This window comes from Gobius niger, assembly GCF_951799975.1.
Source record: "Gobius niger genome assembly, chromosome: 14".
In the NCBI taxonomy this organism is placed as follows: domain Eukaryota; kingdom Metazoa; phylum Chordata; class Actinopteri; order Gobiiformes; family Gobiidae; genus Gobius; species Gobius niger.
This window is the reverse complement of record NC_136865.1, coordinates 6848350-6862584: the sequence shown is the minus strand read 5'-3', so window position 1 is coordinate 6862584 and position 14235 is coordinate 6848350. Positions and strand designations below refer to the sequence as shown.

The window sequence follows — 14235 nt, the reverse complement described above, 5'->3', positions numbered from 1 at the left end:
AAAGATTGAGAAGTGTCCTCCCTCTGAGCTGCCACAGATCCAACGGACGCCCGGCGGTGAAGATCTTGTGCTTTGAGGGCAACACGTCGCTCAGACCTCTCCGACAGCGAGTTAGCGGCAGTGGCGGATGGTTTCGAAAGGCAGAATTCCAGAAAAAATATCAAAAATATGAAGGCTCGAGTGAAAACGAAAATAAACGAAGAAAACCTCATCAAGGCTGGATGCACTGCAAAAATAGACATTGAAGTATAAGTTGAAATGACTTGAGTAGATGTGACTTGTTTGTTTGTTTTGTTTTTTTAACTTACAAGCAAATTCCAACAATGGACCTCTGTTTTCTAATATACATTTTCCATATATTTTTCTTAAAAGATTATCAACAGTTTTAAAATTTTGATGGAAGCAAATTGGCTTTAGCAGCATTTCGCAACCAGGGTACGAGGGAAAATATAGTCAAATCTTCTGGATCTAAACAAGTAAAATATTCTGGATCTATCCAAGCCAAATATTCTGGACTTAACAGCCAAATCATGTAAACTAGTTGAGTTTACTCAAAACTTCAAGTAACTTAAATCAACTTGAATTTTTGGGTTGTTTCAATGAGATACATTTTTGCAGTGCACCAGTTTTCAGAAGTTTGAGAAAGTCCACATTTGCTCAGAGGCAGCCTGATGATGGAGCAGGGGTGACCGTGACGACCCTGTGTATCCCTGTGGCGGCGGTGTCGAGGCCGGGTCCGTGTCCATGGCGACCGACCCGGCGTGATGCGGTGAGGGCAGGGAGGGCAGGGCGGGGGGTGATGGTCACATGTCCGCATCCCCGTCGTACGCCAGCGTGAGCGGTTTGAGCCGGTTGTTCATCTGCCGCCGCTGGGGCTTCTTTGGCTTTTTACTGGAAAATATGATCAGATGAAAACAGAAATGAGTTACGCCGGGACTGAACAAGGACTAAACCAGGACAAAAGCAGGATAAAATAAGGTTTAATCTGGGGCTAAACCAGGATGAAAGGCACAACTCATTACTTTATATTTTCAGTTTTTTTTTTATATTTTTATATTTTCAGGGCCAGTATCCTGTTTTATAATATCTAATCTCTGACTTGGAAGCAATCATGTGGTGACAACATCTCCACAGAAGTAGCAACTACAAACACCAAATCTTCCAGTTTTGTACTTAGTATTATTTAGTTAAGGTTGGCTGGTTTATTAGTTTTATGAGTGAAAGTAATATTTTTGCCTACAACAATTTAACTAAACTTAAAGGGACACCGCAAAACATTTTGGACTGTACTGTTGCTATCAGTAAATAACATGCTCCTAATGACCAGGACATTACTGCAGTGGGTCATAAAGAATGGATTTGGATGAGAACTTAACCTATTGGAATCTCAAATTCTGCTGACTTTAGTCACATCTCCATAGAGACGAGCTGGAGACAAACCCTCTCCCGGTAAAGTTACAATCATGTCGTAGGAGAGCTGAGCCGCTCACAGCAAAAAATACAGGTTTGTTTCTGCATTTATGAGGTATTTTTCAATGATGAAAATATCTGTCATAAAATAAATGCAAGCATTTCAATTTTATTTATTGGATAAAATTCTACGCAGTGTGGCTTTAAGTAAAAGTAGTTGATGAACAGATCCTAGACTAAAATGTAAATTTACACAAAATAAATAAATAAAGTACAATGACTAAATTAGATCAAGAGTAAAAAGGATGATTTGACCAAATCTTGACGAAAACTAAATTACATTTTCGTCAAATGACTAAAAGTTAAAATAAAGTAAAATATGTTGTTAAAATTAACACTGACTCAAAGACATACTAACTTAACCTAAATCACCTCACCCACAAAAAACATCTTTGTGTCTAATACAAAACAAATGGATACATTTAAACTCAATACCTTATTCAGATTTCAGAAAACTTGCAATCTATATATAGATAAAAGTATAGGACTACACCAAACATCAAATGACACAGGTGATGCTTTGATGATGATGATGAGGATGAACACAAGAGGGCAGCAGAGTGCATGGGATGTGAGAACTGATGAAAAGACATTTTCAATTAAACATGCTGAGTGCTCACAATGCTCAATATTGGTTTCTTTAACATTTGATTTGTCAAAGTAAGTTATAAGCTCAAATGCATTCAGAATTTTGTCACATACTTGATATACAAATTGAATATATCCCAAAACCAAGCTATTAATTGATAAATAACTATGATGAATAAATGTCTCTTATATTTGATAGCCTGTTTCCTTGAATAGCCCCTTTACGTCAACTAGCACCTTTGGAACCTGCAGCAGTGCTCACTTTTTCTATCTTCAAGGATTAATTAAGATCAGTAAGTTCATCCTCTTAACCCTCGCCTTAATCAAACACATTTTCTCCATTTCAGCTTTACCCAAATCCAAAAGCTTCTCGACTGGAGCTTACAGCTTATAGGTCATTGTAGTGTCTCATTTGAAAGCGACACTAAAGCTACTAAGACCTACAAAACTCACAACTTTTTTGTCACATTGTTGAAGCGTTTTTTGATATGTTTTCGTCTCTTTTTTTGCCTCATTGTTGGAGAAGTTTTCAGATTTGGTTAAAGTCGAACTGGAGAAAATATGTTTCACTTCAGGTGGGGTTAAGAGGTTAAAAGTGTCCAGATGACTACACTTTGAAAACCTTTGCGAAGGTGGAACACTCCAGGAGAAGTACTTTGTGACATGATTCATCATCTTCATCTACTACTCTTTACCTCCACACTGTTCATGCGGCTGGGCAGGCTGCACGGGCACTGCCGGTGATCAGGCACTTGACTTTGACAGTGTGACTATGTGATGAGCGTTTCGATTTGAGGCTGCGGGGGTGAGGGGGTGAGCGGGCATGGCGGTAGCTGCTGCTGCTGCCGCGGCTCCTCGGTCAGAGCCCGCCCCAGCGTCGCCGTCGGCAGCTCTGATTGGCTGAGCCGTCGCTGCAGCTCCTCCCTCTCCAGCTCCCGACAGGCGGGGCATACGTAAGGCACCATGGCGCTGTCGTGCTCCGCCCAGTACCCCTCCCCGTCAGAAGGGGGCGGCGTGGAGCACGAATGGCAGTAAATGCAACAGTAACTGCGTGAGGACGGATGGATGGATGAAACGAACAAAAAGACACACAAAAAAATGAAAAAGAGTAAAACAATAATGACAAATGAAATGAATAAACAATGAAATGAAACATGAAATGGATGAACAGGTTGGGTCACGTTCTTTGATGAAAAATCTCAGAGGACAACATTCGTGGATTTACTGTTTTCTTTCACCGACTGCTCCACAACTACTTTTTACTATTGCTGCATTACTTTATGTATTTTCAACCAAATATCGACACAGATACATGGAACAATGTGGTTTAACGGCCCAAATTTGTACAAATAACAGGGAACACTTTTTTGCGCTGGCCCTCGGCACGAGCTGAGCGGAGCATTTTTCTCATGTTGATTTTATTATTCTATTTGTATTAAATGTTGATTGTTTTATTTTATGAATCTGTACAGCACTTTGGGGCAGTGCCTGCTGTTTGTAAATGTGCTCTATAAATAAATTTGACCTTGACCTTGACCTTGACTAACAATAACGGTAATGTTAGCTTCATGCTACATGCTAACAACTAGCTTCAAGTGCCAATTTTTCACTTGAAAAGGACAATATGCTGTGTCAAAACATTCATAAGGTCCCGATTGAGACTGTGCTAAACACGCTTATAGTCCACTAGAAAATGTGTGAAAAAAGTATGATTTCCATGACGGACATTCTTCCCTCATGTTAGTTTGCTACTACACTGACTAGATTGAGTTATATTGACCTCTGCTCTTCACCTGAACATTTGACATAATCTAATCAGCAGGGCCTACCTGGGTGATTTATTTTTATTTATTAATTGATTTGGTTTATATAAAAGGACGGATGCAAAGATAAACAAAGTGTCACACAGCACTCTAAGTATTAGCATTATGATGCCAATAGCGTCTGTAGATACAGTCTGCTGCAAGAGGTATTTGCTTTGATTCAACACTATACACTGAATAGACCAGGAATCTTCTAACCAATAGCTCACTAGACGTTTTACTTTTTATCATTTAATTTCAACATTATTGACCCAGGAAAGATCCACTGATATTTGAATACTCTCGCTGAACACAATCTAAAAACCGACAGTTATGCCTTTTTTCCTTTGCAGCTCCTGGAAACTGTGAAGTGTGGATTCTGTTTCTCAGGTATCCTCAAAGCTTAAGTGGCTCTCTGCTGTTTTTATTAAGTAAAACTAGATCATAGTGGATCAAAGGTTGAGGACAGTTGCGCCCAGTTCAAGAACATGAACTCAGCCTGTGAGATGAAACATCAAAGAACGTTGAGAACTGAATGACGTTGTTGACTGAGGACGCGTGGATAACACTTGAGTGCATAACGCATAGGCACTAGTTCCATTACCATGCTAGGTAGGTCATGGAGATGATGAAGACCAGCAAGACGAAGGCTCCTGCTGCCACGCCGTACACCCACGTCTTCAGCTTCCCATCTGCACACACACATAACGGAGAAAAGATTAGGACACGACTTTATGCAGCTGTGTGTCAGATGGCAGGGCATTGGAGTGAGCTCAGGTGAGAATTATAATGAATCTGCAGCTCAAGGTTCAAAATCCACTTGGCATAAGACACATGTTTTTACAATTAATTGTTCCCACTGGCAAGGAAAAGCACTTTCTTAAAAGTGTTATTATTTAATCACATAAAATCCATTCCCCCCTTGCAGTATCTTGTATTCATGAAGTAGACATTGAAAAACTAGCACTGATGCTGAAAACAATTAGCCAAGTGGAGGCTTAGATTGTGAACATTATATCACCCTGTTTGTGGAAAGCAGTGAAACATATTCATGAACTCAAGTTAGAGATAAGATTTAGTAAAAACAAAGCTTCACTTTTTTCAGTTTGATACATTAAAAAGGCGTCTTTTTTCAGTCTGGAATATAGTTTATATCAAAATGCATTTTTATTTATAGATTTGCTTCTTAAATTATAGCTGCCTGTAGTATACCATGCTATCTATGAAATGTTGACATACACCCATTTTAGAACATGAATTGCCAGTGTGGGGTGTAACTTGCTTAATGGACCACTAGAGGGCAGTGGAATCCAAGGCATTTCTGTTCAAACGATGTGACAGATTCCAGCCAAAGGGAAACTGTCATTCCTATACAAACCTTCAACTGTAGGGCAGGTACTAAAGCAGTGCAGTTACGACTACGACTACGACTACGACTACGACTACGACTACGACTACGACTACGACTACGACTACGACTACGACTACGGCAACAGCTGCAAACAATGACTACTGCCACAAAGTTCTAAAAATAATTCTGTTTGTATGCTATTGGACTGCTAGTATTATCATTTCCTCATTTTTCTCATGTCCACAAATATGTTTTTCCAAATTTTTGATCGCCATAAGGAATTTTAAAAACTTGTGGCCCCTTACCCCGGGCCCCTGGCAAAGCTCCCAGCGGCCCTGATCTGAACTACAGTGTGTGACGCAAACAAACATGTGATCGCCTGGTTGCTGCATGTGAAAAGCGGAGTGTATTTTTAGCCGGTGAGAGTGAGCGTTGTCAGAAACGGTGTTAATGAAGTGAGAACAAACACTTAGCCTGCAGATACCGTCTCTTTCCTGGCTTTGTTTCCGTTCAAACAAAATGGGATCCGTGGCTTTTCAACGGGAGCCGACTAAAACCCTGTTTTTTGGCGTTTAAAGGAAAAGGTACTTTGTAGAGCTTTGTAGAGTTGTTGTCTCATCCAAAACAGACCTGGAGTTGTGCTTCCAGCCTTTTTTCTTTGGACCGCGGCTTCTCTACAACCACATGGACATTCTTTTCCTTCTCTTTACTGAAACAGCTGTGCAGCAAAGGGGCTGACAGTAAGATGACTGAATATTTTTGTTTCAAGAGAGTGATGAAGATGTGTTTGAAATCATTTCTAAATACCTGCAAAGAGGAAACATTGCTTAAGTTTGATTAAAAAAACGCTACCTGGTCCAAAGGGCTGTAGGAACCACGTCCTCCCTGCCCGGCCCGGGGAGCTGTTGGCGGGCTGGGTGGGGTTGAACGCTCGGATGGTCTTGACGTCCGCCTTGTTGTCTCCGGCCGTGGGGATCTCCAGCACCGGGATCACCGTGCACTGGTCCAGCAGGCCGTCCGAGGTCATCACCTCCGTGTAGCCCTCCTCGCAGCCGCACACGCCGGCCTGCAAGAAACGCACGCCACAAAGTGTTTGTGAGACCGACCTTACAGCGAGGACGCACATGGCCACGTACTTTACTCTGTCTGACCGAAAGGTGTTACTTCGGGTCTGAGTGCCGTCATGCATGAGCTTAATATAGAACCTGCAGTTATGCGTAAGACCTGAGATGGCAGTAATGAGTATAAAATGGCCAACGGTTAAAGTGTGTGACTTTTTTATATGCCAACTTTTGTTTGTCTTCAAAGCATAACTATTGCACAAAAGTAGCTCAAGGGGTAAAAGCGATAGAAGATCCCTGTTCTAAGCATTTTGTTTGGGTCAGGGGTCTCCAAAAACATTATTCGTTAATGACTTTTACCTACAAAAACCTATGCTTTGAGGAGAGTCACTTGACCATAGGCCTTTGGAACAATACACACTGGAAAGTTTCTGCATTTTCAAACACAAAGAAAGGAAAAAATAAGGTCGTTTTCTTTACACCTCTACATTTTCATCTGTAAACTTATGTAGAAATGTATTCAGGTTTTGCAGAGATTCTTGTACAAGGCTGAAGAGCGACTGCTTGGAGGTTTAGTTGAGGCCATGCTGGCTTAGTAGGAAAGATCCATGTTACAGAAACAATACCAGCAGTATTGGTAGAGGTCGACAGATATGGGTTTTTCTCAGGCCGATGTTGATGAGCTGTGACAGTAGGGGCATTTTATTAGGGGCACAGGGCTGATTTATTCAGGACATTCATGTTTAGTATGAATACTTCAGGGGCAGCTTGTTTGAAAGACAAAAATCAGCAGATCTAAAACACAAAAAACAAAACAAACACATACACTACTGGTCAAACGTTTGGGGTCACTCATGCCACTTCTATAGCTTCTCTAACAGTTTTCAACAGTGCTAGCGCAATTGCACAAGGGTTTTCTATCATCACCTATGTAGGTATTCCGTTAAAAATCAACCGCTCCCAGCGAGAATAGGCATTCACAACATAAACAATGCCTAGACTGTATTTCTGATTCATTTAATGCTATCCTCATTGAAAAAAGAAGTGACCCCAAACGTTTTTTTTTTGTAGTGTATGTCTCTATCTTTTATAGTAAAGGTCTACATAAAATGTATAAAATATGATCCGAGGTGCACAAACTGGTGACCAGTTTACATCGCAATGTTTCTCATCTCCCTGAGGCCTATGAAGTTGTAGTGGTGGGCTCATATTAAAGGACCAGGCCACCGTTTTTCCACACTGAGATATGTTCTTCACTGAGCTTAGACGAGTTGATCCGTACCTGTCTGGTCTTTGCTCTGGTGCCTCAGTTACTCAAAACGACTAAAGATGTTGTTAGCATTTGGCCTCTCCCAATGTATTCCTATAGCTCCAAACGGGGGTGAAGTTGGAAGCTACCACACTCTTCTGATATACCCAAATATCGGCACGATATATTGGCCGGCCGATATATACGTCGACCTCTACTTATTGGCAAACAGCTTGCTAAAATGAATGCAATTTTTCAGTGCAGAAAAGCTCAGGAGAACAAGCAGGAGATCCAGATTGGAAAATGATAAGAGAGTGTAAGAATCCAGTAGAGTAAACAAAAACACCCAAAGGTCCATGAGAGCAGCACAATGCAACTCCGATATTTGTCTTGCCTCATGAGGAATCAGTGATATCCCATGGTTAAAAGCTGGAAAAGTTTGCTGTAAAGTGATTTGTCTTCTTTCAGATGTGATTTTTTTCCCCCATACGTGAATCAATTTCTCCTCTCTGCTCGTGTTCGCACCTGTCACTGACTTCCCGCCTCTTCACGCGGAGGTGTTGACAATGTAACAACACCTCTGGATCCTTCCTCCTCCACTTCAGAAGCACAGAACGTTTATTTGAGCAAAGTCAACAAGAAAAAAAAAACCCTCCAGTTAAGTCGACCTCCATATTTGGGTCATAGCGAGTCGGCGAGCGTGACTTCTGGAGACTGTTCATCTCCAGCGCACACCTGACCTGCTAATATTGATTTTACACTTCACACACAATGAGCTTTGTGCTGGTCCGGGAGGAAATATAGGACAGCAGAAATGTAGTAGAAGAAATGGTTCTTTCTCTATGGAAACACTTCACACACACATGTTCTGTTTGGGTGTTTTAACAGGCTGTGTATCCTGTCCAAATAAAGCAAAGTACTGCATTCTAGACAGTATTTCACACATTTTCACAGCACTTTAACATGTACTTGAGATCTTATGTGTAAAAATAATTAGAGGCGGGACTCGGTAAAACCTTTTTTATCAAGTTAATTATGGCCTTAGCAATTAAGCATCATTTATTTAGGGGTTGTATTTATTTTTTAGAGGCATGTTTTCGATGCTTCTTTGCATTTTCCTAAATTTTAACTTATTTCCGTGGAGATGTGAGGCCTGTGTGATCACTTCAAACACTTCAAAGACAGACGCAGTTGGATTTATTTTGGAGAATGATCTTTTTGAATGCGTTTATGTCGGCTGAACTGTGTGAATAAACAAGTTTGACAGTAAAATGTTTTTTGGCTTCACCCTGTGTTCGTCCATAAGCACCGTCTTGCTGGACAAAGGAAACGGAAAAAGTGTCTTTGCTGCTAAAGTCAAGTGTGATTAATCGGAATTAATTGAAAACAGTCCCGGCCCTAATATTTACCCCTGAGGTACCCCTGATATATGCCATCCATAATCATTCATCATATTGCTCATACAGTGCATATGACTAGGAATCAAAACTATGAAAACAATTTAAGACACTAGATCATCGCCATTGCAAAACCTTTCAGACAAATAGATATTATACCTAAACCATGAACCCCAACCAGCAACCGCAAGAGCAACATTATCTTACAACTGCCTTTACTATCATTATGTCACTGGTCAAAACATGTATTGTATTGTTGAAAATGGGCTGTGAATTGCCGAAAATGGCTCGTTGTCCTACAAATATCCCCAGTTGGTGGCCTTGGCATGATGACCGCTCTGCCGCCACAGGACGGGGCGTTGTGTTTTGTTGCGTTTCGACCCCGCCCCCTCAGCCCGATCCGCCTCTCCACAGGGGAGGATAATCAGGGCAGGAAAATCCCCATAATGCAAAAGCCTGGCAGATCCGCACCCCAGCCATTTCGATCGCAGACAAAGGATGTGGGAGTGTTTTTGAGGGGTATTTACACTGGAAAGGTCGGAGGGCATGTGTGATCGTCGTCAGTGGGGGTGTAAACAGGCTAACATGCGTTGGTCGCCGCGTGGCTTTGAAAATTGAAAAGCTTAGACAAAAGGTTGAAATCAGTTGGACATACAGGAACTAAAACAACCACCGCGCTCCAATCTTTGGAAAAAAAGAAGCTGTAATGAGCGTGAGTATATTCAGCACAGCCCTTTTCATAATAGAGGGCCTAAATTTAAGAGGCACTTATTACATTACTTAGTGGCTGAAATGTAATTAGTGCTCACAATTAGGCCTTAATTGTGAGCAAACGAAGGCATTCAGACTTTTTCACGCCACTTATGGATAGGAATAGTCTACAAATCCTGTTAAAAAGCTACGACCATGGCTGTATGCTTGCTGTTTGTGATGATATTGGTACAAATGTATGTGCTAATGTAATTACTGCCAAAGCTAAGGTCATTAGCGCTGCCAATGAAGCTTCCAACACTTAACCTTAGGGCTGGGTACCTTTCAAATCCTTTCCAAACCCAGTAGTTTAACCGTTTAAAGGAACAGGCCACTGTTTTCCATACTGAGATATGTACTTACCTGAGCTTAGACGAGTTGATACATACCTGTCTGGTCTTTGTGCGTACCCGTGAAAGAGCGGGGTAGCTTCCAACTTCACCCCCGTTTGGAGCTATAGGAATATGCTGGGAGAGGCCAAATGCAAACAACATCTTTGGTCATTGTGCGTGACTGAGCGCACACACAAAGACCAGACAACTACGCATCAACTCGTCTAAGCTCAGGCAAGAACATATTTCAGTATGTAAAAATGGTGGCCTGTTTCTTTAACTGGGACATAAACGAGATCTTTTCTGTATCTAGCCTACATTCTTCTGGATCTAGAACCTTAAAACAGAAAGATAACGTTTACTTCTTCCCTGAGACAATTTCTTTGACCAAACCATCATTTTCTTGAGCTGGGACATCGAAGTACCTTTACTGGTGTCTTCGGACCCGTTTTTTTGGCACTAGTTGTACCACTTTGTCTGAAAAATTTACAAAACATTATCTATTAAAGTGATAGTCTGGAAGTCTAAATGTTTTAGAAATTTGATAAAATATGTAAAATCGATCACCTGGTCTTGCATGTTGATGTTAAGTAAGTAAAAATATATATATGTATTATTTTTTGCAAAGCCCCTCTTTCCCGGATCTTATCAACTAATCAGTCTAGTATCCTCCCGCGTTGACCAATGAGACGAGCTTTTCCTGTGAACCAATCAGGAGAGGAGGGGGGGAGGAGATTGATCATTTACTTTGGAAAATTCTGTTCCTGCTCTCCTCATTTTGCAAACGAAGAAGGGCTTTCTGATCAAAGAGGGGAGGAATTTGATTATTTACTTTCAAATTTCACTCTATCTCTCTACACTTTTCAAACTTACGGACTATCACTTTAACACTGTGCCTCTCCGTCCCTCTACTCCACGTTCCACTCCAAAAGAGTTCGATCGAGGCAAACTTAAAGTATAGATGACGGCATTTGTCAGAGAACTTTTGTCTAAGAAGTTTGGCGAAGGTGTCCCGACTGGACTCCTCCGTGTGACGTGCTATAATACAGGGTGGGCTGGCGTTTTTTAATGTGGAAGAGGGAGACAAATAAGCAGAATTGCTGAAAAATATGCGTACAGGTACAACTTTAAGAAGACTATAACACTACTAAAAGGAAACATGGCACTGTATAAACCGTATAATGTGAGTGTGCAAAAGGCTGTAACTGTACTTAGTCATATCTAAAGATCTATCAATCTATTTTCAAACAGAAGGTTCTTCATTGCCGCCACACGAAGCCCGGGGAAGCGTGAGTGGAATCCTCCCAGTCTGGAGAGCCACATGTGAAGGCAGTGGCCAGTTCATTTCGAGCGGGGCGCTGACCTTCTACATTGCTCATATATGAAGCTCACACGCTGCAGCGGACACTAGGACTTTACCGACCGTGCGGCGCTAATAACTGAACCGCGAGGCACGCTGACATTTAGACATGACAGCCGCATCGATCGGCCGCTGTCTACACCTGATCACAACTTGGTCCCGGCACTCCCGCTGCAGCCGGCCTGACGAATGGTGTACACAGAAAAAGGGAGGAAAAAAAAAAAAAAAAAAGGACTATTTCAGACATCTGTTCAGAGAGAGCCCCGCCACGGCCCATTAAATACTCTCAATGCGTCAATAGGAGTCGGACTAATTAGTTGAGATTGCAGAGTGTGGAAACAAAAAGCAGTAAAGAGGGGATTTAATTAAACTGCCTTTGTGAGAGTGCTCTTGACAAATGAAACAGACTTTGGCAAACCGCTTAATGTGACCGCAATTGTACAAAAAAAAAAAAAGGATTAAAGTTTGTAGGGTACGTTCGGTGACGGTAAGTAATTAGGGCTGTCAAAATGTGGAAGTGCGTGGACAAAAATCACTTACAGTTTTATGGTTAAGCTAAGGATGCCGCTAGCTTGTACTGCAAAGGTAATGTAGATTTTTACTGTCCCTGAAGGGAAATCTCATCGCTCCATTTGTTGCAGTGGATGCGTGTGGAGCTTTCGGCCCATTCTATGTGCGGATCTGTCCGTTTACTCCGGCTGTTGTTCCTTTGTGGGCGACATTTCTAAAGAGTGATTAGAACAACCCACAAACAAACCATCACTACTTTCCCATTTTCTTTGTTGTTTCTTGACGCTTCTTCTCGAATTTGTCTCTCTCTAACGGACTTCCATCACCCTCTTGTGGTAACTTTCGATAACGCAGGCTTGACGCTGGAAACGTGCAACGCGGTGACAGTGGCGACTTTTGGAACGCGCAAAATAAAAGCGCCTTTTGAGGTTAACATTATTTTCATTCTAAATCAAATCCTCAACTTTCCGGACGCAGTGTCAACAGCAAATTTCAAGTCAATGATGATTTGGCTTCCAGTGCCAAGCTGTGACATCACCTGCATACTAGGGCCGATATTTGGGTATTATCGATATCAGCTATTGATCGATAAAAGGCCGATATCTTAAGTGATAGGGACGTCTAGTTATTGGCACTGGAAAGACCCCAGTCAGAGCTTCAAAATGAGCCACAACTTAGGTCTCAGGGGGCAGAGAAACATCGTGGTCAGAAAAGGGTCACAAATTTGTATACCTATTTTATGTTGCAGAGTTTTGCATATAATTCCAGAACCTTAAAGCAGAACTTAGCAACTTGTTTACCTTAATAAATCCTGTTCGTAGTCCCTCTGGGGGTAATACTGGTGTTAATGGGATGATTGGGGGGGTCTTTCATCTCCTCCTGGTGTCTCCGGCCAGAAAACCACAATTGCAACTTCACTGCCACCGGGTCGGAGGCCCCAATACACACTAACAGAATCACTAAGAAGAAGCTAACAGGCAAACGGGCAAAGCTGACTGCGGGCTAGCGCCACTTAGACAGTGTTTACAGCCAAGCCTCTCTCCCGTTGTCTTTTCTGTCAGCGTAGTGTTTCTCTCACGGACAATTAATGAGTAAAAAAACCCAACATGCGATGACACCTGCAGTGGCGTTACTTAGTTCTGCTTTAAATGGAATTAAATCTATTTTGTCCTCTTTCAGTGTATTGTAAACTTAAAGGTCCTATATCATGCAAAATCGACTTTTTAGAGCTTTTAGCCATGTTGTTATGCTATTTCCTTATCAAAAACACCCCCAGAGTGGTTTGTGGCTTCATTCACGCAGCTCTCAGTAATCCTCCTGAATCCTGCTCTCTCAGCAGCTGCTCCTCCCTCTCCTGGTGAACGACTGAGTGTTCAGTTGTGTCGTAACAGCGGAACGGAAGTGCTCGACGTCTGTAAAGTAATGTCTTACAGCGTGATTTTAATCTGTAAAACAGCTTTTTCATTATTTCTGTCGTAAGAGAGAAACAAAGAGAAAAAAAAAAAAAGGATGTGCCCGAGGTGCTTCCAGGTCAGCTGAGGCCAAAACAAACACATCCCTGAGCGTCTGAACAGATCAGTCATGTTTGCGCTGCAGCTGTGAAGATGGAGCTCGTTATAACTGGACACACCTGTTCTTATTCTTACCTAACGATAATGTCACGGAGAAAAAGAAGCGCGTTTGGCTACGAGGACGGGAGTTTGTTCAACTTTTTTCAAGAAGAGGCCAATCAAAGTAGTTTTTTTCTCCGGGATTCAGCGACTATCACTAAAATATTGTTTTTCTGTGACTGTCTCTGATGGATGTTTGGTGAACCTTCGCCAGAACCAAAGTGGATTAACTTTTATAACCAACGCGAGTCCCACAATGTAAACAGCGATGGACCAGAGCCGTGAGTCAGTCCAAACGCGGGTTAGCTTATGTGTTAGCATATTAGCATGTGTGTTAGCCATTTATGAAGCTGTGTTGCAGACGTCAACTCCGTATAACTGCATCGTGAAGTAACTTCGCTTATTGTTGTTTATTTATATTACGGTAAAGTATGTGCGGAGAGAGGGGGCGGAGTTAACTGAATCGAAGCGTTGTGTCTTCCGGGTTTTAAAAATACCTCCAGAAAACACTTAAATTTATCACAAAAATGAGTGCTCCATAATGGTAGAGGTACAATATATCATATACATGCCTATACTTAACTTTGGAATGGCTAAAATAGCATGATATAGATCCTTTAAACATTTGTGGGGAAAAGAGTGTGCATCAAATAATAAAAATATATATTAGGAAAGTTATGAGTTTGGACCCCAACTAACAGTGGCTTCCTCTTTCATTGCTATCAAAACAATCAGGTATAGGGCCTTTAAAAGAA

General features: G+C 41.7%; 1 protein-coding gene across 1 annotated transcript in view; it reads right to left on the bottom strand.

Annotated features, from left to right (window-relative positions):
- Positions 1 to 441: 441 nt before the first annotated feature.
- The window catches only part of thsd7aa (thrombospondin, type I, domain containing 7Aa), a 213304-nt gene continuing 199510 nt past the window's right edge, over positions 442 to 14235 (bottom strand). Inside the window, exons 25-27 of the mRNA XM_079571198.1 lie at positions 6064 to 6277; positions 4465 to 4552; positions 442 to 891 (exon numbers count right to left, since the gene is read on the bottom strand). Coding sequence (XP_079427324.1) covers positions 804 to 891; positions 4465 to 4552; positions 6064 to 6277 — 390 coding nt within the window. The 3' untranslated portion in view covers positions 442 to 803. The remainder of the gene's footprint in view (positions 892 to 4464; positions 4553 to 6063; positions 6278 to 14235) is intronic.